The sequence below is a fragment of the Oreochromis aureus genome, linkage group 18 (genome assembly GCF_013358895.1).
Source record: "Oreochromis aureus strain Israel breed Guangdong linkage group 18, ZZ_aureus, whole genome shotgun sequence".
Classification (NCBI taxonomy): Eukaryota; Metazoa; Chordata; class Actinopteri; order Cichliformes; family Cichlidae; genus Oreochromis; species Oreochromis aureus.
The window spans coordinates 3,306,337-3,322,324 of NC_052959.1; the positions used below are offsets into that span (position 1 = coordinate 3,306,337).

The 15,988-nt window shown below is 42.7% G+C and overlaps 1 protein-coding gene across 2 annotated transcripts; it reads right to left on the reverse strand.

The window, feature by feature from the left end:
• cryz (crystallin, zeta (quinone reductase)) lies at window positions 1-8,292 on the reverse strand. Of its 2 annotated transcripts, none has more exons than XM_031730837.2 (8): window positions 8,072-8,292; window positions 6,007-6,159; window positions 5,620-5,783; window positions 5,034-5,085; window positions 1,420-1,569; window positions 1,235-1,336; window positions 571-693; window positions 1-255 (listed from the first exon to the last, which is right to left on the reverse strand). In XM_031730837.2, exons 1-8 carry the CDS (start codon window positions 8,189-8,191, stop codon window positions 94-96), a joined length of 1,026 nt encoding a protein of 341 aa, XP_031586697.1. In that variant the 5' UTR covers window positions 8,192-8,292; the 3' UTR covers window positions 1-93. The 2 variants fall into 2 exon arrangements, with proteins under 2 accessions (XP_031586697.1, XP_031586698.1); XM_031730838.2 differs by having other exon boundaries at window positions 598-693; window positions 8,072-8,289.
• Window positions 8,293-15,988: the final 7,696 nt, after the last annotated feature.

Here is a 15,988-nt window from a genome sequence, read left to right on the forward strand (position 1 = left end):
TAACTGTTTCTGAAACTTTTTATTGAAGTATCACCCATTTAAAAACACCCTGAACTGTAAAGGTGACCTGTGACCCATTACATGGTCGTGTCATCACATAGTTAGGACCATCTTCCCAGCAGCCCCGGGAGACTCGATGATATCATGGTGGGCCTGGGCAGCTTTTTCAAGCGGATACTGGGAACCGACGACTGGACGCAACCAACCAGCTTCCATCCCTGCATACAGTAGAGCTCCACACTCCTTCATCTCCTCCTGAGAGGAGCAGGGGGAGAAGAAAGATGTCCAAATCACCAAGTGGGGCACGGAATAAGAATTCTGTACGTATTTATGTATCATGTATGGGGTCATAGCTAAAGGTTTTGGCAGTAGCATTACCAATGTGCATGATTTTGCTTACTTGGAAAACTAAATAAAATAAAAAATAATAACAATAATAGCACGGAACACTAACCTTAACAAACGAAACATTTTCAAATAATAACAATCAAACCTACTCTGGAAAATAGGCTTAACTGAATTAAAAACTAAATTTTAAAATGAAATTTAAAAAAAAATTAGATAACTGACAATTTTTGTGATGCTGTTGTTTTGTACCGGTGTTGCAAAGAAAAGGGCCACTCCCACTATGCTGCTCTCTTTAACCATGGTGTCTCTGGGATTGATCTCTATAGATCCTCTGGAGCCAACAACCTAAAGAAAAAGAGCAAAGTAGAGGTATGATTGATGAGTATTTGTAAACTACTGTATATCAGAACATTTCTGGTAGATATGAATCCCAGCACAATGATGTACTGTTCCAAACCTGACAATATAACATTAGAAATACTACTACGCATTTTCATCAGTGCTTTCCTGCTACACCTGTTGTTATGTCCTACAGCTAACTAGTCCGCTATGCTTTTATGCTGCAACAGGTCTGTCAGAATACACAGAACTGGGTGTTTTTAAAATTTTCTAACAAAGCTGAGCTAAAGAAGACCTAAATACATTTTATAAAGAGCTGCATTGTTTGAGTTTGGAGCTAGCTGGGAATGACAGACAACCTCCTGTTACTGCTGCACACCACGTCATTCATACTTTTTATTCATACTACCTGTTCTTTAATAACAGTGAACACTGCTGCTTTGTCCGTTATTTGCTTCTCACCTCTTGCTTTGTAGCTGATGGTTGCTAGAGGACATTACAGCCCTAGAGGACATTTCTCAAAAAAAAAAAAAAACTGTAGTCCTACCATCACTCGCCCTCCATAGGCCAGCATCTGGAGGTCCTTACTGAGGTTGACGTTCGACAGCATCTCCACTATCACATCTACACCTCGGCCCTCTGTGGCTTCCTGGAATACATAAACACACAGAGCATATTTCGGAAGGTCAGAAAGAGTTTTTCCTGCCACTTGACTTCTATGTGAGTGAATACCATGATTTTGTCTGTGTATCCTTCTTGTCTATGATTAAAGGCCAGGTGAGCTCCATTGTTAAGGACCAACTTCATCCCTTCTGGTGTCCCTGCTGTCCCAAAAACTTGAAGACCCAGAGCACGGGACAACTGACAGGCTGCAATGCCCACCTATTGGATGAAGAAAGTATTTGATTGTAGCTAAATTTCATTTTAGCACACATTTCTAGTCACTTTTATTTAAAGCTGATGAGCCACGGTAGTACAAGTAATGCAAGAATATATTTATGTAACAGTAAAAAAGTCACAAAGCCCAACATTTATTCATTTACTCCATTTCTGTTTATATTATTTGATTAAAGACAATTTTTTCTAGACATCTGCATCTCTTTAGTTCATAAACTAACACGATCTTGTATTAAAAACAAGTATAAAAACCTGGGAAAAAAGTTACCCTGGTTAGTTGTTTTCATGTTAGTTATAGAGCAGTGACATACACAATCAGACCAGAAGAGGCCAAACAACATAATTTTGCCATAGGAGTAAGTACATTAAATCAAGATACTATATATAAGGTACTGAATTTATGTCTTTTACCTTATCCTTAGGTTTTAGATGTCAGGATTATTAGACAGGAGGTTTACTAATATGGTCTTAAATCTTTTACACATCAGATGCTGCAGTGGTTTGAATCATATCTATATAATAGACTCCGATTTGTTTATATAAATGGAGAGTCCTCTTCCCACAATAAAGTTAATTATGGAGTTCCACAAGGTTCTGTGATAGGACCAATTCTGTTTAGATTATACAGTGGAACGCAAAAGTTTGGGCAACCTTGTTAATAGTCACTATTTTCCTATATAAATCGTTGGTTGTTACAATAAAAAATGTCAGTAAAATATATCATATAGGAGATGTGATATTTGAGAAGTGAAATGAGGTTTATTGGATTTACAGAAAGTGTGCAATAATTGTTTAAACAAAATCAGGCAGGTGCATTAATTTGGGCACTGTTGTCATTTTATTGATTCCAAAACCTGTAGAACTAATTATTGGAACTCAAATTGGCTTGGTAAGCTCAGTGACCCCTGACCTACATACACAGGTGAATCCAATAATGAGAAAGAGTATCTAAGGGGGTCAATTGTAAGTTTCCCTCCTCTTGTAATTTTCTCTGAAGAGTAGCAACATGGGGGCCTCAAAACAACTTTCAAATGACCTGAAGACAAAGATTGTTGACCATCATGGTTTACGGGAAGGATACAGAAAACTGTCTCAGAGATTTAAGCCGTCTGTTTCCACAGTTAGGAACATATTGAGAAAATGGAAGACCACAGGCTCAGTTCAAGTTAAGGCTCGACGTGGCAGACCAAGAAAAATCTCGGATAGACAGAAGCGACGAATGGTGAGAACAGTCAGAGTCAACCCACAGACCAGCACCAAAGACCTCCAACATCATCTTGCAGCAGATGGAGTCACTGTGCATCGTTCAACCATTCGGCGCACTTTACACAAGGAGATGCTGTATGCAAGAGTGATGCAGAGGAAGCCTTCTCTCCGCCCACAGTAGAAACAGAGCCGCTTGAGGTACGCTAAAGCACATTTGGACAAGTCAGCTTCATTCTGGAATAAGCTGCTGTGGACTGATGAAACTAAAACTGAGTTATTTGGGCATAACAAGGGACGTTATGCATGGAGGAAAAGGAACACAGCATTCCAAGAAAAACACCTGCTACCCTACAGTAAAATATGGTGGTGGTTCCATCATGCTGTGGGGCTGTGTGGCCAGTGCAGGGACTGGGAATCTTGTCAAAGTTGAGGGACACATGGATTCCACTCAGTATCAGCAGATTCTGGAGACCAATGTCCAGGAATCAGTGACAAAGCTGAAGCTGCACCGGGGCTGGATCTTTCAACAAGACAACGACCCGAAACACTGCTCAAAATCCACTAAGGCATTCATGCAGAGGAACAAGTACAACATTCTGGAATGGCCATCTCAGTCCCCAGACCTGAATATTATTGAAAATCTGTGGTGTGAGTTACAGAGAGCTGTCCATGCTCGGAGGCCATCAAACCTGAATGAACTAGAGATGTTTTGTAAAGAGGAATGGTCCAAAATACCTTCAACCACAATCCACTCTCATTGGAACCTACAGGAAGCGTTTAGAGGCTGTAATTTCTGCAAAAGGCGGATCTACTAAATATTGATTTCATTTCTTTTTTTGTGGTCCCCAAATTAGTGCACCTGCCTGATTTTGTTTAGCACACAAATCCAATAAACTTCGTTTCACTTCTCAAATATCACTTTGTCTCCTATATGATATATTTAACTGACATATTCTATCGTAACAACCAACGATTTATACAGGAAAATGACTATTAACAAGGTTGCCCAAACTTTTGCATCCCACTGTACATGCTTCCTTTAGGCAGTATGATTTGAATAGCACACATCTTACCAATGTGCTCACTGACACCAGGGTCGAGTAAAATGCCAGAAATGTTCCAAATCATGAAAATCTTACCAACAGTTTTATTAAATATTTTATCTCCAAAAAAGAAAATCTATCCATAATTATTCGCCCTCTTCAGGGTGTCACTTATAAACAAAAGTCATTTTTTAAAACACTTTCTTTTTGACACCAAGAGATAAAAACAGAACTCAAGCTCCCTTACATTAGGTGTGAATCATATTTGTAATCAAATTAAATTACGCATCCACTTGTTTATTCCATCAGTCTCTCTCTGGTTTGTGGGGTGGTACATAAAATGACAAAGGTTGTGAAAATGATCTCAGTATTGAGGCGTGGAGATGAAAATAACAAGCAAAACCACTGTCTTATATCTATACTATCCGAAGTACATTGAAAATTGTTACTTAGAGAATCATTATCCCGTCACGGTATGGCTTTGGAACTAAAGAGAACCACTTGTACGGCAGTTCTTGATCTTGTTGAAAAAAAATCAATAAACTAATGCTACAGGTCAATGTGGTACTGGAATCTTTCTTAACTTACTGAAAGTTTGATTCTATTATTTCAAAATCCTCCTAGGCAAACTACAGATTTATGTTGTGAGGGGCACGGCACTCATTTCAATTAGATATTATATGTAGGAAAAGGAGCAATATGTTTGTGTAAATGATAATAAATCTTAAAGTATAACTATCAAATATGGGGTCCCACAGGGATCAGTATCAGGACTACTTTTCTCCCTTTTATGCATTAGTGATTTTGTTCATTCCTTTAGTATTTTGTGTGCAATATTGTAATATTTTTCATAATGCATAATGAAGTATTTAGACTTGAGGACAAACTCTGTAATATTCTCCACCATACTCTCCCTTAACCCACTCACACACTATAACACTTCAACTTTTGAAGGGAAAGAAAGGCAAAACAAGTTTTAGTTGACCTACAGATCAGGAAAGCACTGCAAGTGTTCAAAATCTTTTTCGGGCTTTAAAAACAGATTAATACAACAGCTGCTCCTAAAATATGTTTAGATGTATCGGATTGGTGTCACTATACTTTGGCATCCTTCCAGGATATTTTAGAGATCTAGGTCAGCCTAATGATGATTTGTTAGAAATTGGAGCTTTATCTCCTATAGCTGAAGAACAGTCTCACCCCTCCACTGGCTCCATGAATAAGAACGGTCTCTCCAGCCTTGGCGTGCGCTCTGCACAACACAAAAAACCCACAGAGTAGGTGAAAGTTAACAGTATGGTGCTGCATTACTAATTAACCACCCCCTCTATTAAAAACATTAATCTTCCCTTTGTAACATGATGTATGTTCAGAGTTGGGATATGCATATATCTGGACTTGTCAGTGTGGAAGGAAGAAGAGCTGATCAAGGTTTTGACCAGAGGGCAGTATAAGTACCACACAGCTGTGTAGACTTGATTATATACAGGAAGAGATACACATGTATTTCTTGTTGTTATAATATATTTTAGCTGACATTACTTTTTCAGCACTTTCTGTTGTCATATAAGCCCACTAAAAGATTTTTTCTGGACCTTATAATTTGAATTAGAAATATTAATATGTGTTTAAAATCATGTTCACTTGTGTTCCTTATTGTTTTATGACTTGTTGTGTGACTTGCTTCGCTAATAATAACAATTGAATTTCATTGCTTTGCTCTTTAAGATCTGCAGCTGGTGGAATCCTACTACAGCTCGCCCTGATTAGAACAGGTGTGTCTTACTTGTGGATCAGAGCTCTGTAAGCGGTGAAGTACGGGATCCCGATGGCTGCTCCCTGTGTGAAGTCTAAAGCATCAGGCAGCTTGTAAACAGAGTCGCCAGCTGCTACAGTGTACTCTGCATAGCCTCCAGTCTCTGTAGCTGTGGTGAACACACGATCCCCTGCCTGGAAAACCCACACATATGTTCACACACTGTGCACACCTCCTGTATCTCCTTTTTTAAGAGTTCCTTCTCACATTGTCTCTGTGTATTTTCTATAGGCTAAACTTGGATTTACACAAGTTTTAAGTGATGCTAAACAGAAGATGGAGGACTGATCTCGATATGATCATATAACTGCACTGACATGTAGCTGCTATCACATCCCCAGTCATCTGTACTCTGACCTTCACTGCAGTCACTCCTTCTCCAACTGATTCCACCACTCCTGCTATATCAGAGCCAGGTGTGTAAGGCAGGGTGGGTTTCCTTGCATATGTCCCAGCTCGGATGTAAGTTTCCACAGGGTTCACTCCACAGGCATGGACACGGATCAACACCTATATGAGATAGAGAGAGACTTCAGATGGACTGTGCCATGTGGGCTGAGAGATTAGGAGATTTTAAACACTATTACTCAAATATTTCATTTAAATCACTGAAACTTGTATAATAATCACAGGTTACAAACACGCTGTGCACAATAGTGTAAATAGTGCAGTAAATAACAAAAGTCGATACAAGTTTGTCCACCTGGGGCCATTAATTCTAGTCTTAGCCACTTCAATCTTTAAAATTTCTAAATGTTTCAATTTGACCATCATTTCAAGCTTAAGAAACAGCTGCCTGACTACAAAACTTCAACTACTGGATACATTTCTCAGATTTTACCCTTGATTTATTTGCTATTGACTATAACAAAATCAGATTTCTGACTTAAAAACATGTTCACAGCTTATTTATTCCAAGTAAAAGAATGCAATTGCAATGACACTTGATAGATGTTCTGACGTAAGTGGGGGTTTACCCTTTTGCCACTTTGATAGTACTGTACAGACATTTAACACTCATTCAGTGCCAATTTATTCCTGTGTGATTCAGCACATTTCTTTGAGAACTGGATAACCAGTGCAGAGGTCCATCCAGGATCTGTGACCAGAACAAGTATTACTTGTACTACTTTTTGCTAATAATTAAATTAGAATTGACTTCTACATGATTTCACATGTAGAATTTGATATTAACATCATTCAAAAAAAGGCAAGTATATTTGTTTTGTCAACAATCAATTTAAAAAATGACTTTATGGGCTTTAATAACTGAAAGGAAGCTGGAGATGAATTTGCAACTTGTTTTGTAGCGGTGCTGTCAGGTCATTGTTGGTACATGTTCCTTTTCCACCCCTCCCTTTCAGGGAGTTTTTAGTGTCTGTTCTATTATGCTTGCAGCTAGTGCTCTGCGATACTGCAGAATCTGGTATTAATCTGATACCAAGTATCATGCCAGTTTACAAATACTTATACTTTTTACTTAAAAAGGCAGCTTATGTAGTGGAGAGCAGGGTATCATGAGTTTTGAGACAAAGTGTCTCAGTTTCCTTGGCCTCACAGTGTTACTGGAGGCCAAGGTAATGCCATCCAGAGTAAGAATCTGGGTAGATACCGTATTTCTAAGATTTTCAGGGCCGAGTACAATAACCTCAGTTTTATCTAAATTAAGAAGCAGAAAATTAGAGGTCATCCAGCTCTTTATGTCTTTAAGACATTCCTGCAGTTTAACTAATTGGTGTGTGTTATCTGGCTTCATGGACAGATAAATTCGTGAAGCCAGATAAAACGAAAGTTGGGTGTCATCTGCTTAGCAGTAGCAGGGCTTTCTTATAAAGCAGCAAACTATTTCTCCAGGCTAAATGATGATCTTCTAAATGTGTGATACACCACTTCCTCTCTAGCTTACGAGTTATCTGCTTTAGGCTACGTGTTTGAGAATTATACCAGGGAGTCAAGTATTTCTGATTTGAGGCCTTATTTTTCACAGGAGCTACAGTATCCAGAGTCACTCGTAGGGAGGAGGTTTAGTTATTAACAAGATAATCAACCTCTGTTGGAGTAGCGTTCAGGTAGCTGCTCTGCTGTACGTGTGTTGGTACAGGGCATTGAAGATTATATTCTTAAACTTAGTTGCAGTACATTCAGAAAGACGTCCACTGTGATGAAATCTACTCCCCACTGCTCTGTAATCAATTACTGTAAATTTAAATGCTATCAGGAAATAATCAGACAATAAAGAAGTATTGCAGAAGGCCAAGCACCAAAATCAAACACACCGTAATGCAGGTTTATGATTTCATGAAACTCTATAAGCAGATTATAAGCAGTGAGTGTGTTTCAAACATCACGCGTGATTTTACTGTGACGTGCAGCTGCTGCTGTGTGCCCTTTGCACGGAGTAGTCCAGCTGCGTGGGTCTCACCTGTGTGCGCCCGGGCTGAGGGACAGTCACGTCAGGGCGCAGTCTGAGGACGGACGGAGCTCCGAACTCACTAACTCTGATGGCTCTCATCAGCCTGCTGCCTGACATGCCGGCACACATGCGCTCAAATAAATCAGCCTTAAAAGTCGGACGTCGTACTCTTCGAGACTTCCAAACTGCGTGAAATTGCGCTGCTTCTTCTACGTTTTTAGGCGTTTGTTGAAGGTTTTCTGTATTGTCGCCCTCTCCTGTGCGGCTGGGGAAGTGCTCCGTCGACGGCGTCTACTTCTACAGTCCAGGCCAACTCTGTGCGCACACGGCTTTTACTTTGTAATTCTGTGGGATGCTCCAGCACAGCTGCACAAGTATCATGTGTCACATTTAGAAGTACGTTTTTTTTTTAAAATACCACACAATATTTACACTGGAATTATTATGCAAAGTCTGTCTGATACTTGACACTGATCACAGTTGTTAGCTGGATCCTTTTCCACTAATTTCAGTGCACGTCAGCACAGTAAGTCCAGTTCTTAATGTCGCATTAATCTGTGTTGTATGTGTGTCAGGAAAATTTACTCTGCTCATTTTCAAATCTGAAATTTCCGGATTTGAAACTGTGAAAGTGAAGCACTGTCAGAGGAACATACAGTAGCGGTTTTTGATAGGAGCGACATGGGCGGCATCACGGGCATCTCCAAAACAAAGTTGCTCGTACTCATGCTGCCCCGACGTCATGCCAGCGCATTTTGGAGATGACATGGGCACCGATCGGTTTTCTATCGCCCATTTGCTGGGAGTAAGGGCGCCCTCCGTTTGCGAGGTGCGCCTGCTGCTTGCGGCGGGGGATTCACTGGCTGGCTGGAGCAGCATCTAATAACCAACTCGCAAAATAAAAACAAACCAACAAACACGAAAACACCAGACATTATGATGCAGACTTATAATTTGCACCGATCTTTTTTTCGAAATTCTATAAAGTGAGGTCGAGAGCCCTCGGTGCGCCTGCTTGCTGCTGTGCTGAAGTCAAAGTAAACTTTATTGTCATCTCCGCTATATACAGTACAGTATATAGAGAGACGAGACGACGAGGCTCCGGTTACAACAGTGCAAGTAAACAAACAATAAATATAAGAAGAGTAAGACAATAAATATACACTTTAGGACTAGGGGTAAAGGGATCAAACAATTTAAAATTTATAATTTACAGTTTGATGATTTAAAGTCTCGCACAACCTGTCGAAAGGGGAGGGCCCCGGCTGCTTCCAAATAGAGCACATTTCATTCATAATGTTGTAAATCCAAGCCCATTATGTATTCATGATTTGAATCCTGGGTTGTGCAAAATCGCAGAAATAAACCCTAGACAAAGTGAATCTGTGAACTAAGGTGTAGGTCTATTAGGTTATGTAGTGATGATCCTCGGGTTGGGGGATGGGTGTTCTGGAGTGGAAAAATTAAAACCAATGGAAGATGGACAAGAAAAGTTCAAAGCCATCAGGTGCTCAGTTTAGAAAAAGAGAAAAGAAGAGGAGGAGAAACGAGCAAAAGATACAGGTAAGCAGGTGTGTCATTGGACAATGGCCAGGTCATCCTGAAACAATCAGAATCATATTCAGAATACTTTATTAATCCCTAAGGACATTATGTGGGTTTCAGTTGGTCCAATAAGAAATTCTAAAAATAGTAACAGTAACAGACTAAACTCCAAACAATACTATGTTACAGATTTTACACATTTAGGAAATAGCACTAATATATACAGATCACTATAAATTTTAAGAAATAACAGAGGTGATTATAAATAAATATCAAGAAAATTGGCAAGAATATTACAGAGTAGATCTCCAAAAGTTGATTCTGTTCATCTGGACGTAGCGTTTTGTGGGAGAAACGTTTCGTCAGTCATCCAAGATTGGGGAAACCTGCAGTCAGTTGAGACTGAAGAAGTCACTTGGATGAGTGATGAAACGTTTCTCCCATAAAACGCTACATCCAGATGAACAGAATCAACTTTTGGAGATTTACTTACCTGGATGATTGAGCATGCATCAAGACATTACAGAGTAGAAAAGACCATGTGTAAAAAGGCTGTAACTATTGCAGTGTTTACAGTGTAGATGGAGGAGTTGTACAGGGAGATGGCCACAGGCAGGAATGACTTCCTGTGTTGTTCCGAGCTGCTTTTTGGTAATCTCAGTCTCTCACTGAACGTGCTCCTGTGACTAGCCAGTACGTCATGGAGTGGGTGGAAATTATTATCCATGATTGTCCTTATCTTGGACAACATCTGCCTCTCAGACACCACCCTAACGGAGTCCAACTCCCCACATTACTGGCCTTGTGGATCAGTTTATTTAGTCTGTTGGCATCTGTGACCCTCAACCTGCTGCCCCAGCATGCAACAGCACAGAGGATCGCACTGACCACAACAGAGATACAACAAGATAATATTAATTAGTAGGGATAGTGAAAATGTCAGTTTACGTTTGTTAGCCACTTGGCTATGAGAGTAAACAGTAGACACTGATGTAGCTTACTGAATCTTCTGGACTGTGTTCAGCACAATATTAATTAGTCATTGTCAGTTGTTGATTTGTCCTATTCTCATTGTCTGATTAATTATAATGGCTGTTTGTAAGCCGTTTGCATACTATGTATACTCTATCTGTCTTCATATATATATATATATATATATATATATATATATATATATATATATACTACACGCCTTTGGAGCAGAAGATCGCAAGTTCGATTCGGGGGCGTCTGTATCCAGTAAGGGTCCTAAGGCTAGACCCCCTATGCTAAGTGAGCCTACCGCAGACATGAGCGAGACAGATAAATATGAAGGCATGCCGGCTCGGACGTCGCCCGGATCAACAAGGTCCGCGTCAGGTGTTGAGGAACCAGGGCACCCAGATGAGAAGTGGGCTACTGGAACAAGAAGGCATCGGTGGGCAAGAGACGAAAACAGGGCGTTGTTGGAATGCTACTACGCAAGTAACCCTGGCGGAAGGGGTTACATGAATAGGATGAGGGACCTATGGACTCTTTGATACCCAACATCCAAAATGACGGCGAAACAACTAGTAGCTCAGTGTTCCAACATTCGAAAGAAGGGACTGCTCTCACAGCTAGAGATTGATGAGGTACAACATAAATGCTACGGCAAGGAGGAGTCAGGACGCCAGGTCAGGGGAGATATCATCACCCCACCCGAGATTGGGTACATAGCCCCAAGTGCGATAGGAGAAGGATCGTTGAGTGCGAGAGGAACTGACCTGAAAGATAGGATCATGGCCAAGCTTGAAACCTGGATCCCCCGTAGCCGGTTACCAAGATTACGTGAAGGTCTGCTAGATGATGTTAATGCAGCACTACGGATGATACCTACAACCACGATTACCGACACTAACAAGCTGATCTACACTACGGCAGCAGTGATCAGTGAGATGCTTGGCTACAAGTTGAACAGCCACAAGGGGCAGTACCCTCCATGGAGAAGGAGGCTAGAGGGCAAGATCAAAGTAGCACGAAGGGAGGTTAGCCAACTAACGGAGTTGCAGAAAGGCGCGACAAAGAAGGTGCATAAGAAATACAGCAAGCTGTCCATACCTGAGGCCTTGGAAACTGCCAAGCAAAGACTCACAGCCTTGGCCACCCGCTTGAGGAGGTACACCAGAGAGATAGAAGGCAGGAGAATAAACCAGCTGTTCTCCACAGAACCAGCAAAGGTGTACTCTCAGTGGCAAGGGAACAATAAGAGAACAGCACCACCAAGGCTGGAGACGGAGCAATACTGGAAGAGCATATGGGAGAAGGATGCAACCCATAACGGCAATGCTCAGTGGCTAGTGGATCTGAGGGCAGACCATAGCGATCTCCCTGAACAGGGTCCAGTAACCATCACGGTGGCAGATATCCAAGAAAGGGTCTCCAGTATGAAGAGTTGGACAGCACCAGGGCCCGACATGGTTCACGCCTACTGGCTGAAGAAGCTGACTGCACTCCACGAGCGTCTGGCAGCACAAATGAACCAGCTGCTAGCTAACGAGAGACACCCGGAATGGCTAACCGAAGGTCAGACGGTCCTGATCCCCAAGGACCCCAAGAAGGGACCGGTCCTGTCCAACTACCGACCAATAACCTGCCTCAGTACTACATGGAAGCTCCTGTCAGGCATCATATCGACTAAGATGAACAGGCACATGGGTCAATACATGAGTGGGGCACCGAAAGGGATTGGCAAGAATACCAGAGGTGCAAAACACCAGCTACTGGTAGACAGAACAGTCAGCCAAGACTGCAAGACCAGACTGACCAACCTGTGCACTGCCTGGATTGATTACAAGAAGGCCTATGACTCAATGCCCCACAGCTGGATACTGGAATGCCTAGAATTGTACAAGATCAACAGGACCCTAAGAGCCTTCATCAGGAACTCAATGGGGATGTGGCGTACAACACTAGAGGCCAACTCCAAGCCCATAGCACAAGTCACCATCAAGTGCGGGATCTACCAAGGAGATGCTCTGTCCCCACTGCTGTTCTGCATAGGCCTGAACCCCCTCAGTGAGATCATTAACAAGACTGGCTACGGATACCGACTACGGAACGGAGCAGTTGTCAGCCACCTCCTGTACATGGATGACATCAAGCTGTATGCCAAGAGTGAACGAGACATCGATTCACTGATCCACACTACCAGGCTATACAGCAATGACATTGGAATGTCATTCGGGCTGGAGAAGTGTAGTCGGATGGTAACAAAGAGAGGGAAGGTAGTCAGAACTGAGGGGATCGAACTACCAGAAGGCAACATTGCAGACATAGAGGACAGTTACAAGTACCTGGGGATCCCGCAGGTGAATGGGAACCATGAAGAGGCCGCTAGAAAGGCTGCAACCACCAAATACCTGCAGAGGGTCAGGCAAGTCCTGAGGAGTCAGCTGAACGGTAAGAACAAGATCCGGGCCATCAACACCTACGCCCTGCCCGTGATCAGGTACCCTGCTGGAGTAATAGGCTGGCCAAAGGAGGAGCTAGAAGCCACTGACATCAAGACAAGAAAGCTCCTTACCATGCATGGAGGGTTTCACCCCAAGTCCAGCACCCTGAGGCTGTATGCTAAGCGGAAGGAAGGGGGCCGGGGACTGGTGAGTGTCAGCACCACAGTCCAGGATGAGACAACGAACATCCAAGAATACATTGGGAAGATGGCCCCAACTGACAGAGTGCTCAGTGAATACCTTAGGCAGCAGAAACCCAAGAAAGAGGAGGGAGACGAGGAACCATCATGGAAGGACAGGCCCCTGCACGGTATGTACCACCGGCAGATAGAGGAGGTGGCTGATATCCAGAAATCCTACCAGTGGCTGGACAAAGCTGGACTGAAAGACAGCACAGAGGCACTAATCATGGCAGCACAAGAACAAGCTCTGAGTACAAGATCCATAGAGGCTGGGGTCTATCACACCAGGCAAGACCCCAGGTGCAGGCTGTGTAAAGATGCCCTGAGACAATCCAGCACATAACAGCAGGGTGCAAGATGCTAGCAGGCAAGGCATACATGGAACGCCATAACCAAGTGGCGGCATAGTGTACAGGAACATCTGTGCCGAGTATAACCTGGAAGTCCCGAGGTCAAAATGGGAGATGCCCCCAAGGGTGGTGGAGAATGAACGAGCTAAGATCCTGTGGGACTTCCAGATACAGACGGACAAAATGGTGGTGGCTAACCAACCGGACATAGTGGTGGTAGACAAACAGGAGAAGACGGCCGTAGTGATCAATGTAGCGGTTCGAATGACAGCAATATCAGGAAGAAGGAACACGAGAAGCTGGAGAAATACCAAGGGCTCAGAGAAGAGCTCGAGAGGATGTGGAGGGTGAAGGTAACGGTGGTCCCGTGGTAATCGGAGCACTAGGTGCGGTGACTCCCAAGCTAGGCGAGTGGCTCCAGCAGATCCGGGAACAACATTGGACATCTCTGTCCAGAAGAGCGCAGTCCTGGGAACAGCTAAGATACTGCATGGGACCCTCAAGCTCCCAGGCCTCTGGTAGAGGACCCGAGCTTGAAGGATAAACCGCCCGCAGGGGCGAGATGGGTGTTTTTATATATATATATATATATATATATATATAAACACCCAGCACGTCCCCACATATACATATATATATATATATATGGGTGTTTATTTATATATATATATATATATATAGGGGTGGCTGTAGCTCAGGTGGCAGAGCAGGTCAGCCACTAATCAGAAGGTCGGTGGTTCGATCCCAGGCTGCCTCCTGGCTGCATGCCAAATATCCTTGGGCAAGATACTAACCCCATGTTTGCCTACTGGTGGTGGTCAGAGGGCCCAGTGGCGCCAGTGTCCGGCAGCCTCGCCTCTGTCAGTGCGCCCCAGGGCAGCTGTGGCTACAATGTAGCTTGCCATTGCCAGTGTGTGAATGTGTGTGTGAATGGGTGAATGACTGAATGTAGTGTAAAGCGCTTTGGGGTCCTTAGGGACTGAGTAAAGCGCTATACAAATGCAGGCCATATGTATATATGTAGAGGGGGTGTTCGCCCCGTTCACCCATACAAGCCTTTCAAAGAAAAAGAAAAAAGCTTCTCTCCAAGCTTTCTTCTTATAAGATAAGATAACCTTTATTAGTCTCACACGTGGGAAATTTGTTTTGTCACAGCAGGAAGTGGACAGTGCAAAACTTATATAGCAAAATTAGAATATAATAAGAATAGAATAGAATAGAAATAAGAATACTGTACACAACTGTAAAGAATAGAATAAAATAAAATAAAATACTATATATATACAGTAGAATAAATAGAATAAAATATACAATAGGATAAAAAATAGAATGCAAATGCTTTATACAACTGAGTAAAAAATACAACTTTTTCAGAAAAAGAGTATTGCACTTAGTGTTATTGCACATGTGTGTGTTAGATCAGTTGAAGTCTTTGTTGTGGAGTCTGACAGCAGTGGGGAGGAAAGACCTGCGAAGTCTCTCCGTCCCACACCGTGGGTGCCGCAGCCTGCCACTGAAGGAGCTGCTCAGGGCTATCACAGTCTCCTGCATGGGGTGGGAGATGTTGTCCATCATGACAGCTTAGCCACCATTCTCCTGTCACTCACCACCTCCACTGGGACCAGAGAGCATCCTAGAACAGAGCTGGCCCTTCGGATCAGCCTGTTCAGTCTCTTCCTGTCCCTGGCAGAGATGCTGCCACCCCAGCAGACCACACTGTAAAAGATGGCTGAGGCCACCACAGAGTCATAGAAGGTCTTCAGGAGCAGAGATGGGCAGTAACGCGTTACTTGTAACGCGTTACTGTAATCCGATTACTTTTTTCAAGTAACGAGTAATGTAAGGGATTACCATTGCAAAAACGGTAATTAGATTACAGTTACTTTCCCGTAGGAACGCTGCGTTACTGCGTTACTAAAACCGTGAGTTTTTTGCGAGAATGTCTCATGATAGTGACGTAAGCGAGTGCGACGTTCGTGACAACAGCTGTCTGCAGATCAACAATGGATAATATATCAAGTACGGGAGAGAGTATGAGCGTGCAGCGTTTAAAGCGTGGAAGTACTGACCTTATTTTGAGTTTGATTCCATAAAAAGTGACAAAAACATTAGCGTCCGTTGTGCGTGGAAGAAAACTTCTTTTACAGCGAAAAAAACCCCTTAACTTCCAAGCAAGCGCCGAGTGCGCCACGACTGTAATGGAAATTCACAGAGAAACTCGCGGAGTCTTCAACTGACCGCTGCGGCACACCTGCACCAGGCTAAACCTCCGCCTACCCCCGTCCTGCTTTACAGGTGAAAATAGAGCAACTAGTCTTTGACTTTATTTATTTTCTGCTGTGTTTTACTTGCATCTATTTGAAAGAGTGAGTGTAA

Bases quoted from the DNA above. Each gene is read 5' to 3' on its own strand.
- cryz (XM_031730837.2), bottom strand. From the start codon at position 8,191: ATGTGTGCCGGCATGTCAGGCAGCAGGCTGATGAGAGCCATCAGAGTT. The intron at 6,160-8,071 runs GTGAGACCCACG...TATCTCATATAG, and splicing joins CTCAGCCCGGGCGCACACAG to GTGTTGATCCGTGTCCATGC. The intron at 1,570-5,033 runs GTGAGACTGTTC...TTCATCCAATAG, and splicing joins TTCATGGAGCCAGTGGAGGG to GTGGGCATTGCAGCCTGTCA.